This window comes from Jatropha curcas, chromosome 10, assembly GCF_041381405.1.
Source record: "Jatropha curcas cultivar XTBG-Jc1 chromosome 10, XTBG_Jcur_1.0, whole genome shotgun sequence".
Lineage (NCBI taxonomy): Eukaryota > Viridiplantae > Streptophyta > Magnoliopsida > Malpighiales > Euphorbiaceae > Jatropha > Jatropha curcas.
Genome location: NC_143160.1, coordinates 5,422,949 through 5,440,845, shown reverse-complemented (window position 1 = coordinate 5,440,845; position 17,897 = coordinate 5,422,949). Strand labels below are relative to the sequence as shown.

General features: G+C 35.4%; 5 protein-coding genes and 1 non-coding gene across 6 annotated transcripts; 4 read left to right on the top strand and 2 right to left on the bottom strand.

Annotated features, from left to right (window-relative positions):
- The first annotated feature begins 653 nt into the window (after positions 1–653).
- LOC105640413 (RING-H2 finger protein ATL46) lies at positions 654–2,149 on the top strand. Its single transcript, XM_012224714.4, has one exon. It carries the CDS (start codon positions 1,064–1,066, stop codon positions 2,096–2,098), a length of 1,035 nt encoding a protein of 344 aa, XP_012080104.1. The 5' UTR covers positions 654–1,063; the 3' UTR covers positions 2,099–2,149.
- Positions 2,150–2,417: 268 nt separating this feature from the next.
- On the top strand, positions 2,418–2,498 carry TRNAL-CAG (transfer RNA leucine (anticodon CAG)). The gene has a single exon. It is a non-coding gene; the product is annotated as a tRNA-Leu (tRNA).
- Positions 2,499–3,399: 901 nt separating this feature from the next.
- Positions 3,400–7,677, top strand: BIOF (biotin F). The gene is made up of 11 exons (XM_012224713.4): positions 3,400–3,731; positions 3,863–3,996; positions 4,092–4,199; positions 4,664–4,902; positions 5,001–5,042; positions 5,270–5,357; positions 5,621–5,754; positions 5,931–6,019; positions 6,425–6,575; positions 6,706–6,774; positions 7,223–7,677. Exons 1-11 carry the CDS (start codon positions 3,482–3,484, stop codon positions 7,347–7,349), a joined length of 1,431 nt encoding a protein of 476 aa, XP_012080103.1. The 5' UTR covers positions 3,400–3,481; the 3' UTR covers positions 7,350–7,677.
- A 399-nt stretch (positions 7,678–8,076) lies between these two features.
- Positions 8,077–13,256, top strand: RDR2 (RNA-dependent RNA polymerase 2). Its single transcript, XM_012224711.4, has 4 exons — positions 8,077–8,873; positions 9,449–11,352; positions 12,121–12,271; positions 12,369–13,256. The coding sequence occupies exons 1-4, from the start codon at positions 8,328–8,330 to the stop codon at positions 13,134–13,136; spliced, it is 3,369 nt and encodes a 1,122-aa protein (XP_012080101.1). The 5' UTR covers positions 8,077–8,327; the 3' UTR covers positions 13,137–13,256.
- A 50-nt stretch (positions 13,257–13,306) lies between these two features.
- Positions 13,307–14,443, bottom strand: LOC105640410 (uncharacterized). Its single transcript, XM_012224710.4, has one exon. The coding sequence runs from the start codon at positions 14,198–14,200 to the stop codon at positions 13,700–13,702; it is 501 nt and encodes a 166-aa protein (XP_012080100.1). The 5' UTR covers positions 14,201–14,443; the 3' UTR covers positions 13,307–13,699.
- Positions 14,444–16,261: 1,818 nt separating this feature from the next.
- On the bottom strand, positions 16,262–17,383 carry NFD2 (Ribonuclease III family protein). The gene is made up of 3 exons (XM_037638463.2): positions 17,225–17,383; positions 16,983–17,074; positions 16,262–16,830 (listed from the first exon to the last, which is right to left on the bottom strand). Exons 1-3 carry the CDS (start codon positions 17,288–17,290, stop codon positions 16,425–16,427), a joined length of 564 nt encoding a protein of 187 aa, XP_037494391.1. The 5' UTR covers positions 17,291–17,383; the 3' UTR covers positions 16,262–16,424.
- Positions 17,384–17,897: the final 514 nt, after the last annotated feature.

Here is a 17,897-nt window from a genome sequence, read left to right as displayed (position 1 = left end):
AAATTTTACTGTGGATAATCAAATTGTGATGGTGGTGGACCTATCAATCATTTTCCATTCCCTTCTCGTGGCACCCTCTTCTTTGTTCAACTCTTTAATTATATGCATTTGAACCATTAATGAGGGGGGACAAGAGTAGATCTCAAGAAGAGTCTCGCTGTTCTTAAAAGGATGACAAATGTCTTACGCCACTCTCTGAAAGTACTAGTTTCAACTATAACGTTTTAAGTAGGTTTAATATTTAATATTTATTAATATAATATTTAAATTAACTTTTAGATATTAATATAATATTTTAAAAAAATTTAATTCATAATTTTTAAATATTTTATAAAAAGTTATTAAAATAGTTAATTTTATTGAACATACCTTTAATTTTCTTTTTATCCATGTAACAGTTAAAAAAAAAATACCTCGAGACCTCTTTTTTATTATTATTAAATTGATATTGCCTACCATTTTTTATATATTGCACCAAGTTCGCTAATTTAACTAAAAATATATTTGGTAAATTATACCGTGTTTACCTCCTTAATTTGATTGAAAGTGAAGTATCAAGTATCAACGTTGCATGACTCCCTGAAGGACTTCTGTGGCAGAGGAAAGTTTAGAAACAAGGACCCATCATCACAAATACAGATTTTTTTTTTTTGGATTCTTTAGTAGTGTCATGTGTGCACTCTCCAGTCTCCATATAAGGAAAAGAAGTAGGTTCTCTGACTTTTAACCTCCTTAAAAATCTCCTAAAACTCATTTTCCTCTTCAATCTTACCACACAAAAAAAGCTTTCAGCTTTCAAGTAAAAACTGAAAACAACAAGACTCAAAAAGAGTGTTTTCTTTACCTCCCAACCCTCATCCTAGAACCAAGAATTTCCTCACTGCACACTCAATTCTTTAGTGAGAATATATTCTTAGCTTGCTAATCCCTTTTCTCTCTTCTATATCCTCAATTCAAGCAAGAATGTCTTTTTGAGTGCATGCACTTTTTACTTATTATAAGAGTCTGAACTTGCGAAACATATGTAGAAGATTGGATTTTTAACGTATACCCATCTGCTATAATGGGTAGAAATCTATATGAAATCAAACAAAAAGATGGTTTTTCTGTAAACTCATCTCCTCTATCACCTCCTTCTTCAGCATTATCATCATCTGTTAACAAAATTAGCCCTGTAATTCTTTTAGTTATAATAGCTCTTGCTGTTATTTTCTTTATTTCTGGTATTCTCCATTTACTTTTTAGATTTTTCATGAAAAGATCTCATTTTTCACCAATTTATCATTCCAATAGATACCCAGAAACCTCAACTTCTCATTCTCTACAAAGACAGCTTCAACAGCTTTTTCGCCAACATGATTCAGGTCTAGACCAAGCTTTTATCGATGCATTACCTTTATTTTACTACAGAGATATTTCGGGCTTAAAGGAACCATTTGATTGTGCAGTTTGTTTATGTGAATTTTCAGACAAAGACAAGCTTAGGTTACTTCCTAAGTGTAGTCATGCTTTTCACATTGACTGTATAGACACTTGGTTACTTTCAAACTCCACTTGCCCCATTTGTAGAGGTACCCTTTCGAGCTCTACTCTTATTCAAATGGAAAATCCATTCAATTTTGAATCTTTAAGAGAAGTGCCGAATGGCTTTTCTGGTGATAGAGAAAATGTGTCTTCAAAATTTCCAAAGCCAGGTAATTTAGAGGAAACTACAGGTGAAAAGAGAGTATTTTCAGTCAGACTAGGAAAATTTAGAAGCTTTAATGAAGGAGAAACTAGTGGAGAGAAAGGGCAAGGAGAGACTAGCAGAAGCAATTTAGATGCTAGAAGATGTTACTCCATGGGCACTGTTCAATATGTGGAGGGTGACGCAAATTTGCAAGTGGCTTTATCTCATGATACCGTTATTAATGGCAGAAGAGAAAATGGGGATTCTTTAGTTGATGGAGAAATTGAAGGCAAGAAAATAAGAACCAGAACAAGAGGAGATAGTTTTTCTGTTTCAAAGATCTGGCTTTGGTCTAACAATAACAGATTTGCAACTTCTTCTTGTTCTTCAAGTACACATACGGATATGTCTTCTCTTAATATAAGCTGATTAGTCTGGCAACTTTATGATATAATATTTTGGGGACTCTTGATTGATTTATTAACCATCTACTGGTAGAGACCGAGTACAAACCTTATTATGTTCTTCATTTTTGGGTTATAATTCATAACAGTCCACATTTTCATAATCTCAAACTAAGCTTGGAATTTTACGATTCCTAAAATAAATGTTTTGTTGCTTGTTACTTGTCAATGTTGATTCTACTAATTTGAGTTATGCTTTACAATCTTGTGTTTAGGTCCCATTATGCAACTAATTTTACAAAACAATTGTTGAGTTGAATCAACATCATCGTTAATATTATCTTGTCAAGATGGCCGAGTTGGTCTAAGGCGCTAGTTTCAGGTACTGGTCCGAAAGGGCATGGGTTCGAATCCCATTCTTGACACGAAATTAAAATTTTTTTTTATAAATATGTTTAAATAAAATTCTTGAATGAAAATTGTCTTTATTTTCTAAAATACCATTAAAGAACAAATAACGAACACCGATTATATTTATTATATATAATATAATAATTTATTTTTTTACTAAAATATAAATAATAAATTTCATATAAATAAATACACTCACAGTCCACCTACCTTAATTAATTAATTAATTATATAAATATATAAAATAATTAATAACATTCATAGTGATAATTATCTTTAATTAGTGTAAAATGCCTTCAAAAAAAAAGTGTAAAATGTCTACTTTCAAAATAAAGAAGGAAATAATTGAGTCTACAGTGGTGGTAGTTTTGTCAAATAAATTTCAATAATTTATTTTTGTGGAATTTATTTATAAATTCCTTTAATTTTAGTAGAATTTGAATTACGCATACTCAATTCTATAGAATTTAATTTATAAAATTTAAATCTGTATTTTTTTTTATTCCAAACAAAAACTTTGGATTTCCAAATGAATTATTAACGTTGTAATTGACTTCTTTAATATAAATTTAAAATTTATAACAAAAGAATTTAGAAAAATTTACCTATTTAAAAATATAATTATTTTTTTATTCACAGATGGAATGGAAAAACATTATGGTTTATGTTGAATAATATTTACTAAATTGATAATAATTATTATAGCAGAAAATGTCGAATTTTAACATAATTAATTAAATTCTGTCATTTATAATTTTTCTTTAGAAAAAATAAAGGCTAATTGCAAACGTGGATCATGGACTCATGGTATCTGTTGAGCCTGATCACGGCCCAGATATTGTGGTTCGGTTAACTAATCAAACCCGACCCATTTAAAAGGGCAAATTCAATTTCTCTTTAACTACCTAAGCTAACGCTTTCATGTCTCAACCAACTACTTAGCTGAACTGCCCTTCTCACTTTCCCTCCGCCATTCTTTCTGTCTCCCCTTGCTACAATGGGGACGAGATTATGGGATTACTGGGTAGAAGAAGCACTTGTTAAGCTTGAATCTTTAAAAGTCCTGCGATCTTTAAGGCCTATTTACCTCTCCAAAGAACCTCAACCCCGAAATGAAAACTCACTTGAACTAGAAGGCGATGATTACGAGGCGTTCGACGAAATGCAGCCATGGGATCGCTTCTCAGTCGAAGTCTCCATTTCAGACTCTACATTTCAAGAATGGCTCCTTGAAATTCCCAGTTCCGGTACGCTTATCAAGAGTTTCACTTGTTTGATTTCCCTTTTTGTTTCTATTTTTTCTGGGGAATGCTTTGATTACAGCCTTTTGAAAAAAAAAAATTTTATTTTTAATTTAATTTCCTCATGAGTTTTATAGGAGACGAGATTGCATGTACAGACAGAATAACTAACCATAATGTTGAGGGGAGGTACAAGAAATTACTTTTATTCTCTGGCAATGATTACTTGGGCTTGAGTTCACATCCCACAATTGGAAAGGCTGCTGCAAAGGTTTGTTCATATTACCTCTGTTTATCATTCATATTTTCTGCTTGCCTCATACAATAATTTTTTTTTTTTTTAAACTTTATGTTGTGCTAAATCAGGCAGCCCTGGAACATGGAATGGGACCAAGAGGTTCTGCTTTAATCTGTGGATACACCAATTACCATAGGTTATTAGAGTCTTGCTTGGCAAACTTGAAAAAGAAAGAGGTATATGCTTTGGTGGTTTGGAATGCCTTCAATTTTTGTAGTTGGTTCAGCATTTACCATTTTCTTATATAACATTTTTTATTGGAGCAATAGAGCATGCACATGAATACCTGCAAAATTCTTGTGAGATTAACTTATTGGAACTATATTTTTAGGTGACAAGGGTCCTGTTTTTTCTGTATGTTATGCACGTGTCTCGAACTTACCATGTTTATCTAATTTAAGTAGAGAAGAAAACAAGGATTTATTATCCAACTAATTTATTTGGGCAATGCTCGTATCCAATCTGATACAAGTAATTTTGATTGTCCAGATCATGGATACCAAAATGTAAATTGGTTAGTTAGAATCCATGCAGGTTAGTTATGTGACTCCTAGGAGGCTTAGTTCTGTATCATACTTTTTTGACCATTCAGTATATTTCAACTGCAAACTAATGCGCTTGTTCTTAATTTATGCGCTAGGATTGTCTTCTTTGTCCTACAGGGTTTGCTGCTAATATGGCAGTGATGGTAGCTCTTGGAAACATCAGCTCTCTTTTGGCTTCAGCTGAAGAACCTCTGAAGAAGGAAAAGATTGCCATATTTTCTGATGCACTGAACCATGCTTCAATAATTGATGGTATTCGTCTTGCTGAACGGCAACAGAATGTAGAGGTGCATGTGTATAGACATTGTGACATGTCCCACCTTAGTTCATTATTGTACGTCCTCACCTTTTCTCTTAAGCACTTTTAAACACCTTTTTATGTGGCATTTTCAATTTATCATTGTTCATTCAAGGTATGTTATATTTTGACAGATCAAATTGTGCATTGAAGAAGAAAGTTGTTGTGACTGACAGGTTGGTCAATTATCCTAATTGGTTCAATTGTATATCTTCTTTTTATCTTTTTCCTGCTGGTCACTGATCAGAGAAAATACTGTTATTATAACATTTTTCCACATAGGGATTTCACCTATTTAGTTTTAGTCTACTGTGCATAGCTTACAAAATTGTGGATAAACCCTAAAACTTGTTTAGCATATATGTCTATGTAATGGATTCACTGAAAGGGTTCCATTTTGCAGCTTGTTTAGCATGGACGGAGACTTTGCGCCCATGGTTGAGCTTGCAAATCTTCGCAAGAGGCATGGCTTTTTGTTAGTCATTGATGATGTAAGTTATCGTGAAGCTTGAGGTATTTCTAAAAAGCTTTTTAAGCTTCTTGGACAAATGAAGTTTACTTGAGGACTAACGTTAATTCTGAGATTTAACTTTAATTGAACAATTTTAGATATTAAAAATGAAAAAATTGTGGCAGAGGAAAAAGGTGTTGTTATAGTCCAACTCACTATATATTGGCATTTCTTTGTTCACATATTTTGATGAAACTGTGTGCAACCAATAATAACAGAAAACTTGCTGAGAGGTCTTTTCAGGCCCATGGAACATTTATTTGTGGAAAAAATGGTGGTGGAGTGGCTGAGGAGTTCAATTGTGAAAGAGATGTTGACATATGTGTTGGAACTCTGAGTAAGGCTGCTGGTTGCCATGGTGGATTTATAGCATGCAGGTATACTGTTTATGTGCTTTGCCCTAAGAAAAGAAACTTTTCATAGCATCTGGCCCATTGTTGTTAATTTCCTGTTTGAAACTTTCAAATGAGTTTATTTTGTCCCACTAATTCTCGTTCAGATATTTTAATTACCTTTGTTAATCAATCTTTTTGTGCCAATTCAATATGATTAGCAAGAAGTTGAAGAAACTCATACAATCAAGGGGTCGCTCTTTTATATTTTCAACTGCTTCCCCAGTCCCTGTTGCTGCTGCTGCCCATGGTAAATTGTACTGCTTTTGCTTATCTTTTTACCCCCTCAAGTATTGTTAAAAAGTTATTATCTGAATCCTCTATAGTGCTATACTTTTATTTAATCTGTGATCTTTTAGCTGTTTTCTTTTATTTTAATCTGATACTTTCACTGATTGGTTGTGGTACTTACCATTTAGTAACATTAACATGTTCATTGCCCACAATAACATCAACATGTTCAAATCATCAAATGCAAATGCGTGGGAACGTGCAATCTTCTTTTTCTATATTCAGAAGCCAACATATAATAAAATTAGGCTATTTTGTTATATTGCAGTACAAGGAGATGGTTACATTATTATTTTATTGCTGTATTTACCTTCTCAGTGAAATATTTTATATGTTTGTTAACTACTTGAATATAAACTGGCAGCTGCTGTTATTGTGGCCAAAAAGGAAGTGTGGCGTAGAAAGGCAATTTGGAAAAGGGTGCGAGAGTTTCAGGCATTAACTGGAATCCCCATCACGAGTCCCATAATTTCTCTAGTTGTAGGGAGTGAAGAAAAAGCCCTGCGAGCCAGCCGGTATTCTCTCTCTCTCTCTCTCTCTCTCTCTCTCTCTGTGGGGGTGTGTGTGTGTGTTTTTACACGTCTGTGCTGGTAAATGGTATCATTGTTGCAACTCCTCTTGACTCTGGTAATCATCGTGAATCAGGCATTTGTTGAAATCTGGTTTCCATGTGACTGCAATCAGGCCCCCAACAGTGCCTCCCAATTCTTGCAGGTTTTGTTGCATATTCTTTATTATCCTCTAATATGTTCCAATCTTTTCATTTCATGCTGATATGCTCTCAGTTTTCAGCGGCAGGGAATTGCAATTTTATGTGACTTTGATCATTAGGAACTATATGCCTTACCAAGTAAAAATGTTTAATTGCAATGACTTGAATAATTGCAGATGTCTAAAAAATGTGTCAAAGATGTGTTTCTACATCTGGGAGTTTTTTATATCCACTCTTTGATCTAATTTGATTGAGTGATTAAGGTCTGTTGAAGTTCAAATATAGTTGGATTTAGGTTAAAAATATTGGCAATCTTTTGTTCAACTTTTCCAATTTGATGCTAGCTTTTGGTCAAACATTGTATTACTGTCCTAGATCCGTGTGATCATAATATTACTTTCATCTGCATAACTCTTTTTCTATCATTTTCTTGTCTTTTATAAATATCAGGCTACGAGTAACTTTGAGCGCAACTCACACGACTGACGATGTGAAGGAACTAATAGCTGCATTATCCTGTTGCATCAACTTTCAAGATGTTGGCAGCCATTGCTCAAATGGATATGCTAGACTTTAGAAATTATCTTGGTTTGTGATATTTTTTATTACCATTTATCAAGAATTGTAGAATAAGGAGTGTTATAGCAAGGCAAAAATGCGGTAGTAGGCTAGCTAGCACATACATTTTGTGTGCTGCAGAAATTAGGTCTTGGTAAGATGATTTAGTTTCTTTCTATTTCAGCTGCTTATTATTTTCTATGTATTTATTTCGCAAGTTTAGTATCAGTATTGAGTTGATATGGCAGAGCATGTGAATATAAAATTATTCCTACACAGTAATTGAAACATTGAAGATGTAGAGGCCTAAAATTATTCCTGTACAGTGGGGTTGTTTTCGGAAATTATTTACCTATTCCCGGCGTATGAGATTATTCATGTTATAGGTAATTACCATTATTTTTATTTTATTTTTTATTTTTTCTCTGTTAATCGTCAAAAATACCATTGTTTCTTTTGTTTATTACTATATGGTTACCATTGAGTTAATTGTGGTTAACTTGGTGTATGAGCAGTTCAATACATTCATGCCATAAGTCTAATGTTTGATTTACTATTCAATTTTATAAAGTTGAACTCAGAATTAAAATTTTCAATTACTTTCTCATTTCAAACATAAAAATTTAAATTTCTAAACGAATTTTATAAAATTTTGTTAGATTCATTTATTTAAAGGAGGAGATAAGTTTTATAATATTACACAGAGGAGAAAATAAGTGGAACAAACGCCGACGAAGAATGCTGTAATGTTAATGTAGATTGGTTTGGTATGCGGTCGTTCCCCAACCACCAACCGGGCGATACGTAGAAGCGATCGTTTCAAGTAAAGACTAACGACGCCAAAAAAAAAAAAAAAAAAAAAAAAAAAAAATAATAATAATAATAAAAGGTGGGTCCACCGTCAACATATTCTCTCCGGAGTGTATACGTTTTCAATCACCCTCGTTCCTCACTGTTGCAAAACACTCTCTTCTCTCCGTTGGTCTGCAGAAATAGAATGGGGGCGGAGGTGGTGGTGGTGGAGAGACCCACTGCACGTCTCACAAGCATCCCACAAACAGTAATAGCCGAAGACCTGTTACAGTACCTCGAGTCTCAACTCGGTCAAGACTCGGTCTTTGCAATTGAAATTTGTACAGAGCGCAAAAACTGGAAATCCCGGGGTTTTGGCCGTGTCCAATTCTCTACTCTCGAATTTAGACATAAAGCCCAATCATTGTGTCTACAAAACAAGCTTGTCTTTAAATCTCACTACCTCTTGGTCTCTGATACTTATGATGACATCATTCCTAGGCCTATCAAGCCCCAACATAGACAAGAGAATGGGGTTTTGTATGCGGGTTTTATGAAACAAGAGCGTTGCTTGTGTGTGCTGGAGAGCTGGGAAGATGTTAGAGGGTGGTTAATGCCTGAGAGAAGGAGAGTGGAGTTTTGGCTTTGGGTTGATAAGGATTGTTATAAGGTGGAGATTAGGTTTGAGGATGTTAAGGATGCTGTTGGGTTCTGTTTGGGAGGTGACAAAGTTAATGCAGTTCTTCTTAAGGTATCGGTTCTTTTGTTTCGTATTATTTTGATTTGTTGATTTCACTTTTCTATGATCAGACGACTTTTTTCCCTGATGATGTAGATGAATCTAGTTATTTATGGGATGATGATTTCTTTTTGTGTGATTGATGCTAGAGTCATTTCATTTTGTATGTTAGGTTATATTTATTGAAACGAATTGTTGAAATTTTCATCTGCATGGAGTGCGTATGAAAATTGTTGAATGATAGTTATCTGAGTGCTGGATTTGTTGCTATGTAATAAGGGACTCGATAATGCATTTTGCCAGCACTAATTTAGGGTTGCGAAAGAGAGGGGAAGCTGAAGATTGGAGTTCCTCAAAAAATTGTTACTCCATGACCTTCTCTTCACATTTGGTGTTACTGGGATTAAACTTATTAGTTATGTAGAACTTTCTGTTTCTTTTGATTTTTCTTTCTTTTTTTTTTTTTTTCTTTGGGTGGGGGGCGGGTTGGTTTCTGCTTTCAGGTTGAGTCTTTATACAGCTATTTTGGCTACTTAATTTATGAGTTCTCTTGATAATTTTTTTACCTTAGCTTTTCATTCTTTCAGCTTAGGTATGGACCAAGAATTTATAAAAGAATTTCTGGACCTGATGTAGCTTCAAAATTTAGTGCTGATAGGTACCATATATGCAAAGAAGATTTTGACTTTATATGGGTTCGTACTGCAGACTTTTCATCTGTGAAATCAATTGGAAAATCAACTTCATTTTGTTGGGAAGTTGAAGAAGGACTAGATGCGTCAGACATTTTTACAAGTTTCCCCTATTATGTTGAGGATAGAAGGGATATAGTTTTAGAAGATGGGGAGAAATTCCACCCTATAACATCAGAAATGGTTCCACTTGCTGGATATGAATCTGATTCTAAGTTAGCTTATGAGATCTTTTTCCAGTTGAATTCTCTCGTCCATACACACAAAATTAGTCTTGCTGCAGTGGATACTGATCTGTTCAAAATTCTTGGAAGTTTGACTATAGATACTGCCATGGCAATCCTTCAGAAGTTGCATAAGTTGACATTCACTTGCTATGATCCTGTGTCTTTTGTTAAGAAACAATTACATGCTCCAAGAAGAAACCTCAAAAAGCCTTCATCATCACAAAAAAGCTCAACAGATCATAACATAATGATCTGTCACAGGGCCTTAATTACACCATCAAAGATTTACTGCTTGGGTCCTGAGCTTGAATCCTCTAACTATGTTGTTAAAAACTTTGCATCATATGCTTCGGACTTTATGAGAGTCACTTTTGTTGAAGAAGATTGGAGTAAGCTTCCTGTAAATGCCATTTCCACAAGTATCCAGCACGGCATTTTTGCTAAACCTTTCAGAACTAAAATATATGAAAGAATATTGTCTGTTCTTCGAGATGGGATTGTGATTGGAGCTAAAAGGTTTGAATTTCTGGCTTTCTCAGCTAGTCAGCTGCGATCAAATTCTGTTTGGATGTTTGCTTCTAATGACAATGTGAAGGCAGAAGATATTAGACAATGGATGGGTTGCTTTAATAAGATTCGCAGTATTTCCAAATGTGCAGCAAGGATGGGTCAATTGTTCAGTGCTTCTAAGCAAACTTTTGTTGTTCCGGCAGAAGATGTGGAGATTATTCCTGACATTGAAGTTACATCTGATGGCATTGGCTACTGCTTCTCTGATGGTATTGGCAAAATTTCCCTTTCTTTTGCTCAGCAGGTTGCTCAAAAATGTGGATTGAATCATACTCCATCAGCATTTCAAATTCGATATGGTGGCTTTAAAGGCGTAATAGCTGTTGATCGTAATTCCTTGAGGAAATTATCTTTGCGTAGCAGTATGCTTAAATTTGAATCAGAAAACAGGATGCTTAATGTCACTAAATGGAGTGACTCCATGCCTTGCTACTTGAACCGAGAGATAGTTACACTATTGTCTACATTGGGTGTGAAGGATGAGATATTTCAGGGTTTGCAACAGCAACAGTTGCATCTTCTGGGCAGAATGCTGAATGATAGAGAGGCAGCTTTGGATGTCTTAGAGAATTTGGCTTGGGTTGATTCCAGGAACATTATGGTAAAGATGTTGCTTCAAGGTTACAAGCCCAATGTGGAGCCTTACCTGTCAATGATGCTTCAAGCTTATCATGAAAACTTGTTAGTGGAATTAAGAAGTAGGTGTCGAGTATTTGTTCCAAAAGGTCGTATTCTTATTGGTTGCTTGGATGAAGAAGGGATTCTAGATTATGGCCAGATTTACGTCCGCGTAACCTTGAGCAAATCAGAGCTACAGAATGCAGATCAGAGCTTTTTCCGGAAGGTAGATGAAACTACATCTATTGTAACAGGGAAGGTAGTTGTTACCAAAAATCCTTGTCTTCACCCTGGAGATGTCAGAGTGCTTGAGGCTGTCTATGAAGTGGGCCTGGAAGAGAAGGGTTTGGTTGATTGCATTCTTTTTCCTCAGAAAGGTGAAAGGTATAATTATCTAACCTTTTTTTGGACTTGGTTAATTTCTTCTTCCAGCTCGTTATGTTTAAAGGTAAAGTATGCTACCTCTTTTTTTTTTTTTTTAGGTGATCATGAAAGCTAGCTTTATGCTACCTCTTGATGATGTAAATTATGCTACCTTTGTTAATATATCAAATGATTCTAAAATTCCCCTTCAGAACATTTTTACAGAATTATTTCAAAATTTTTTCCTACTTATACTTGCTTTGCATTAATATTAATTTGATCAAAGAGGAAATTTGAAATAAATGATTCATATAGCTGATCACAATTAGTTTGGGAATAAAGCTTGATTGTTGTTGTTCATAAAAGCTAGCTTATCTAGATGGAGAACAAGGATTCACGTAGCCAATATCTTATCTAGATTTTTAGTGAGGCTGATTGAATTTCCTTTTTTGGGAACATCTTGGGTATACTACTACAAAATTAAGCCCAAATCACTGAACTTTTGGATGTTACTTCATGGTTCTTTTTCTGTGTTGTTGATATATCCTGATGTGATGTCATTGGCTAATGGCCTTTTTAAAATAACAAATCTCAATTCTGCTTTTGTCATTAGAAAGGCAAAAGGTAAATTCTCATTTTACCATGTTTTATCACATCTCTATATTGAATATTTCATTTCTGTGCAATGATATACTTCACCGTTGCTGCATGGGATGAAAACAATAAATAGTAGGGAGAAATATTGGTATATGGATTGTCAAAGTGGCTAAGAAGAAATATTATTCACAGGCCTCATCCAAATGAATGCTCTGGTGGTGATCTTGATGGGGACTTATTTTTCATAAGCTGGGATGAAGATCTTATACCGAGTCAAACTGAGAGCCCAATGGATTATCTAGGGCGGAGACCTCGTATAATGGATCACGATGTCAAATTAGAGGTAATTTAAGCTGACAACTTTGAATTGAAATTGAGTTTCGCTTCGTTATATGTAATTCTTGTTTCTATCTTTTATCCTCTCTTCACTGAATTGGCAGGAAATTCACAAATTTTTTGTTGATTACATGATCAATGATACTTTGGGTGCCATCTCCACTGCACATTTAGTCCATGCCGATCGCGAACCAGATAAAGCCCGAAGTAGAAAATGTCTAAAGTTGGCTGAACTCCACTCGATGGCAGTTGACTTTGCAAAGACAGGTGCGCCAGCTGAGATGCCTAGGGCTTTGAAACCAAAAGAATTTCCAGATTTCATGGAGAGATTTGACAAATCAACGTACATCTCTGATGCGGTATTGGGAAAACTCTACCGCGGAACCCTTGATTCAACTTTACAGGGAAGGACAAAGTTTATTTGGTCGGAGAAGATTGCTGAAGCAACCTATGACTGCAATCTTGAAGTGGAGGGCTTCATGGAGTTCATTGACATCGCCGCGAATCACAAATACATGTATATGGAGAAACTGAGTGGCTTGATGAATTATTACGAGGCAAAGAATGAAGATGAGATGCTGACAGGTAATCTACGAAACAAGGCAATGTATTTGCAGCGTGACAACAGAAGGTATGGAGATACGAAGGATCGAATTCTGCTCTCCATGAAGAGCCTGCAGAAAGAGGCTAAAGAATGGTTTGAGAGCAGCTGCCGGCCAAGTACACAGCAGTGCCTAGCATCAGCATGGTATCATGTTACTTGCCATCCAAATTATTTTCAAGAAGGCATAACTTGCTTGGGCTTTCCATGGATTGTAGGTGACATCCTCTTGAACATAAAGACTGCAAGTAACAAAAAGGGCCACACATGAAGAAGAAGAAGAAGAAGAAGAAGAAGAAGAAGAATACATTTTTGTATTCTTTGGCGTCACAACAAAGGGAGACTCAATTGGTGCTGTATAAATTAAATGTATTTGGCAATTTCTCTTTCAGTCCAGATTTTCGTCAAACTTCAACTAGATATTAACAAAGAAAGCAACACTTAAAGAAGAAACAAATTTCACTGTTTTACATAAATTACAACCATCATCTATACATATGAGCTCTACCCTTTTAAAAAAAAAATAATAAAAGAACATCCAATTACCAACCAACAACAACTCCGTTTTAATCCTACACGCAAATCCTCACCGTCATCTCTATCTAACAGTAACATGAACACGCTAACACCAAATACTCACACAAATAAGCTCTACAACAATATATAATTATATATATGTATTATTGGGAATTTCTTAAAAAAAAATTCATCAAAAATTTGACTGATAAGTAAAATTAACGCCGCCACATTGCGTCACCAAGTCAATACTCCAGCTGTTATCAAACGCATACCGGCGCAAAGTAGCAGACAAGGCGCAACTTTGTTATTTCCCCTTTACGCTATCACCGCCACGTCCTTATCACGAGAAGCGTCCATAGCCAATGGCTTACCGGAGCCGGAAATAGAAGCATACCGGGAAGAGAAGTCGCGAAAGCCGCCGTAGTCGTCATCTTCGTCCAAATTACCGTTCTGTCCAGGGCCTTCGTCGAAATTCAAAGCATAACTCAAAGGATCATATTGAAACTTTCCGTGCCTACTATTTCCACTACCTCTTCTATTAAATCGCCGGATAAAAGTCTTCCACCTAGGGCCAGCGACAATCTCCGACCACTCTCGAATCTTCTTCAGGGCTCTGACGCCCATGGACCACCATGGCTTATCATCAATATGTGTTCTTGAAGATCGGATTCGCTCCCACCAGACCAAGCCGACGCCGGAAGATCGGCGGGAACCGAAACAGAAGCAACAGCGGGTGTTTTGAAGGAGAGAATTGGAGGATTGCTGGGGTATCGAGCCAGGGTCTCCATGAGACATTTCTCCGTCCTCCAAACCCATATATGTTAAATCAACTGAACCGACACTAATTAGCGAGGGAGAGAAGCCTGCATCTGCAGAGCGTTTATAACTGGAGGAGAAAGAGATGTAATTTGTAACGGAAAGTTACCGGAAACACAGAAGTGCCGGTAACAGAGGGGAGAGATATTTTTCGTTTTTAGTAGAAAGAAAGTGAAAACAGAGTTAAGGCTTTCTGTGGGCTAGTGGGTTTTTGTTTAATTATTAGACGTTGCAGAGTGAGGGTAGGTGATGATCGTGTGCTTCGCGAGGTAATTTAGGTAGAAGTTAAATGGGCCCAACATGAAGTGTAATGACGAGGCGAAAGGAAGATGGTGGGGCCTAAGTTTGTAACGAGTGGTGATTGATTGGAAAGAAGGAAATATGTTAATAGAAGAGTCCAACTGATCTCATGGCTGTGGATCCCACTGAAGGATCCGCCAGCTGTGTCTCAGCCGCAACGAATCAAACGAGCATTGACATATTCTTCTTCCTCGTATAAAAGGTGTAAACAAACTATTTATGGATTTCCATATTAGATTTAAAATGCATTTATTTCAGTATAAATTGTAATCCATTGAAATATGGTGATATTTCTCAGGAAATTATATGAAAATACTTATTGTGTTTAGTTGGAACAAAGGTAAAGTTTTTTTTTTTTTTTTTTTTTAAATAATTCTCCTTAATCTTCTCAAAGTGACAGATAATTTTTGTACCTATACAATTTTTTTGAAAATACAGATAAAAATGAACTGATAGAGTATGATATTCAACATTTAGTGAAGGTGTATAAGAAAAAATATAGATAAATAAAAAAGAAACCATTCCCAATATTTAAACCCAATTAGCTTTTTCATTAAAAACATAAAATAACAATAACCCTGTTTTTGAAGATAACATAAAAATAAAGCCATAAGTAATTTCCTAATTGAATTAAAAATAAGATTAGTGGAATTGTGGATGTGCTAAATTGGTAATCCTGCTGTCAAACAAAGAGATCACCATCAAGCATCAATTGGATTTAGGTGTCTTTTCTACTTTTACATATGACATATCCTCACTAGGCAAACCCATATGCCCAAAATGGTTCAAAGGATAATCCTAGGTAGAAACCCTTGGTGTTGATTTATGGACAACTATCTCCTCTTTTTTATTTTTCATTTTCCATGAATATAGAAAATTTAAAAATAAAAAGAGAATTTATGTTCACTTGTAGTAATTAGAAAAAATTATTCCTGGCAATCTAATTATTTTCTAGAGAAACCTCTGTTTATTGCTCCGGGCCAGGGTATCTACAGCAGGCTACTTTCTGCTCAAAGATATTATATAACTGTTGACTTCGTCCTAAGACTTTGAATTGCTGGTTTCAACATGTATCCCTAGACAAATTGGATAATTTCAAAAGCGAAATCTAGCTACTTAATAACATTTTTAACACCCTAAACGCCACTGCAAAAGCATATGATCAAACACCAACACGGAAAGAGAGGCATCATAGTCTACCAATCCCAGTGTATATTGAAATCTGAAGTTAAGCAGGGATAATTTGTAAGTTCAGTAGTAAGAAGAACAAATATAGTCTCAACACCCATGCATTTAACCAGAACATATGTTCTTGTAAGAATGCATTAACAACAGAACCAGTAAAATTACACTCACTCTGACCTTCACCCACAGAAACTAAACCTGTGCTAAATGCATGTTTCAAAAACTTATTGTGCTTGTGCAGAATAATAACATCTCCTTCAACCTTGTTTCCCCAGGATAGTTAATGTTGAACTAAATCCAGTATATGCTTAAAAAACACGAACCACGATTAGTTCAGCAACTCTAGATGACAACCTTCAAATGTTAGTTCAGTGATAAGAATCGAAAAGGCGGAAACCATATAATGATGTGTCATTCCAACACATACAAATAGGATGAGATTAGCAATTTCTACTCTATAATTTAACACAAGACAATTTATTCTGCTTCTTTCCTAAAATTGCATCAATGAAACAGATCCCAACCATCTTAACAGAAACACACAACATAAGTGAGAAAGTGAGAACACAAACAACATGAAAGGGCAGTAAACTTACTTCTGATACAACCAAACACACAACTGCTCCATAGAGTCACACAATTCAGTAAAACGAAGTTTCAAAATAGTTAAGTCGCTCTAGAAGGATATAAAATAATATTGTGCATTTCTCTCTAGACAGGAGACAAGAGGAAGGTCAGCTTACAAGGCAAGAGCTTTTCCGGCCTCACCAGCACGAATACCCCAGAAAACACTTCCAGCATCATCGGACTTGCCAGTATCAATAGCAATAGCACCAAATATTGCCCTGAAAGCACCGCAAACCACTAAAGGGGCAGTTGAATTAGTCTTGGAAGAAACTCTAACTACCTCATGCAACCCCAACCGCATTCCATCAACAGCACAAGAAGTTTCCACTTTGGATATCTCCGATAGACGGCGGTTCAATACTTTGGAGGAGATATCAATGTCCTCACCGATAAAAAGCAGAGAGACAAAGGTCTCAATGACATTGAAACCCAAAATGCTCAATACCTTATTGTTCTCCTGGGAGAACGAGGGATGCGTCATTGCACGGCGAAGAAGGCCAACGTCCAAGAAAGTATAGCTGCAGAATGAGAAAGCATAAAAAGGCATTCAAATATGTCACGTGCACAAAATTAGATTCAAGTTTTTCCCAGATTTTCTCGGTAACCAAACGGAGCGATGTTATAGAAAATCAGAAAGCGAAAAAAGAAATGGACGGAAGAGAGAACTTGCTTGATTTGCTTCTGTAGCGATTCGAGAGCTGAATCGAAAGGCGATGACGAGGGTTTGATCCTCTGGTAATCATTCTCGTTTGTAGAACGAACCTGCACGAACTCTCTAATTATATTGTACGTACATACCATGAGTGTGTATATATATATACGTAACCCTAAAAACTTGCCCTTTTTCAGTTTTCCTTGTGCATATCAGTAACCAAACAGATTATCGGAACTGTAATTAGAAATCAGATATACCTGGGAAAGAAATAAAACCGGTAAGACAAGTAGCATAAAGAAGAGGTTGAAGTGACGAGAAGCCATGTTTCTTTTCTACTGCTACCACTGGTTGCGAAGTTAAAAGAATACCTTATACTCCATTAATTAAAGTTTCTGTTTTTTTTTTTTTTTTTTTTTTTTAAAAAAACACAAATGCTCAATTTAGGTTTTCAATTTTAATCAATGTGCGTTGAATAGTGTCTTGAAGCAATTGACTCTTTAATTGACCAATCCGTACAAGCAATTTAGTTCAAATTCAGTAAACTAAAAAAATATCTGTTAATAAAGTCCAATGGACTGGAATTATCTGTTAAAAAAAAAAAACGTTTTTATTGTACAAATTGATGTTTAGCTTGTTGTATGTTAAAAATTGAAATTTAGGTATGTTAATATATACTGATGATAAATTTAGAGATCGATGTGTAAATTTAAGCCTCACAACATGTAAAGAATGAATGAATCTTAGATGTCTGCTAACATACAGATGGAAAAAAAATTGAGCCTCTCTTGTCAAAAACAACACTGCATTAACCCATTAAAGAATGCCTTTCTGTATAAGCGAAACCATTTTTCTTCATGTATACAAGAAAATTGTCTCCTCATCAGTATGACATCTAAATCTGTGAACTGCACAAGCATCTTCTTCCACACC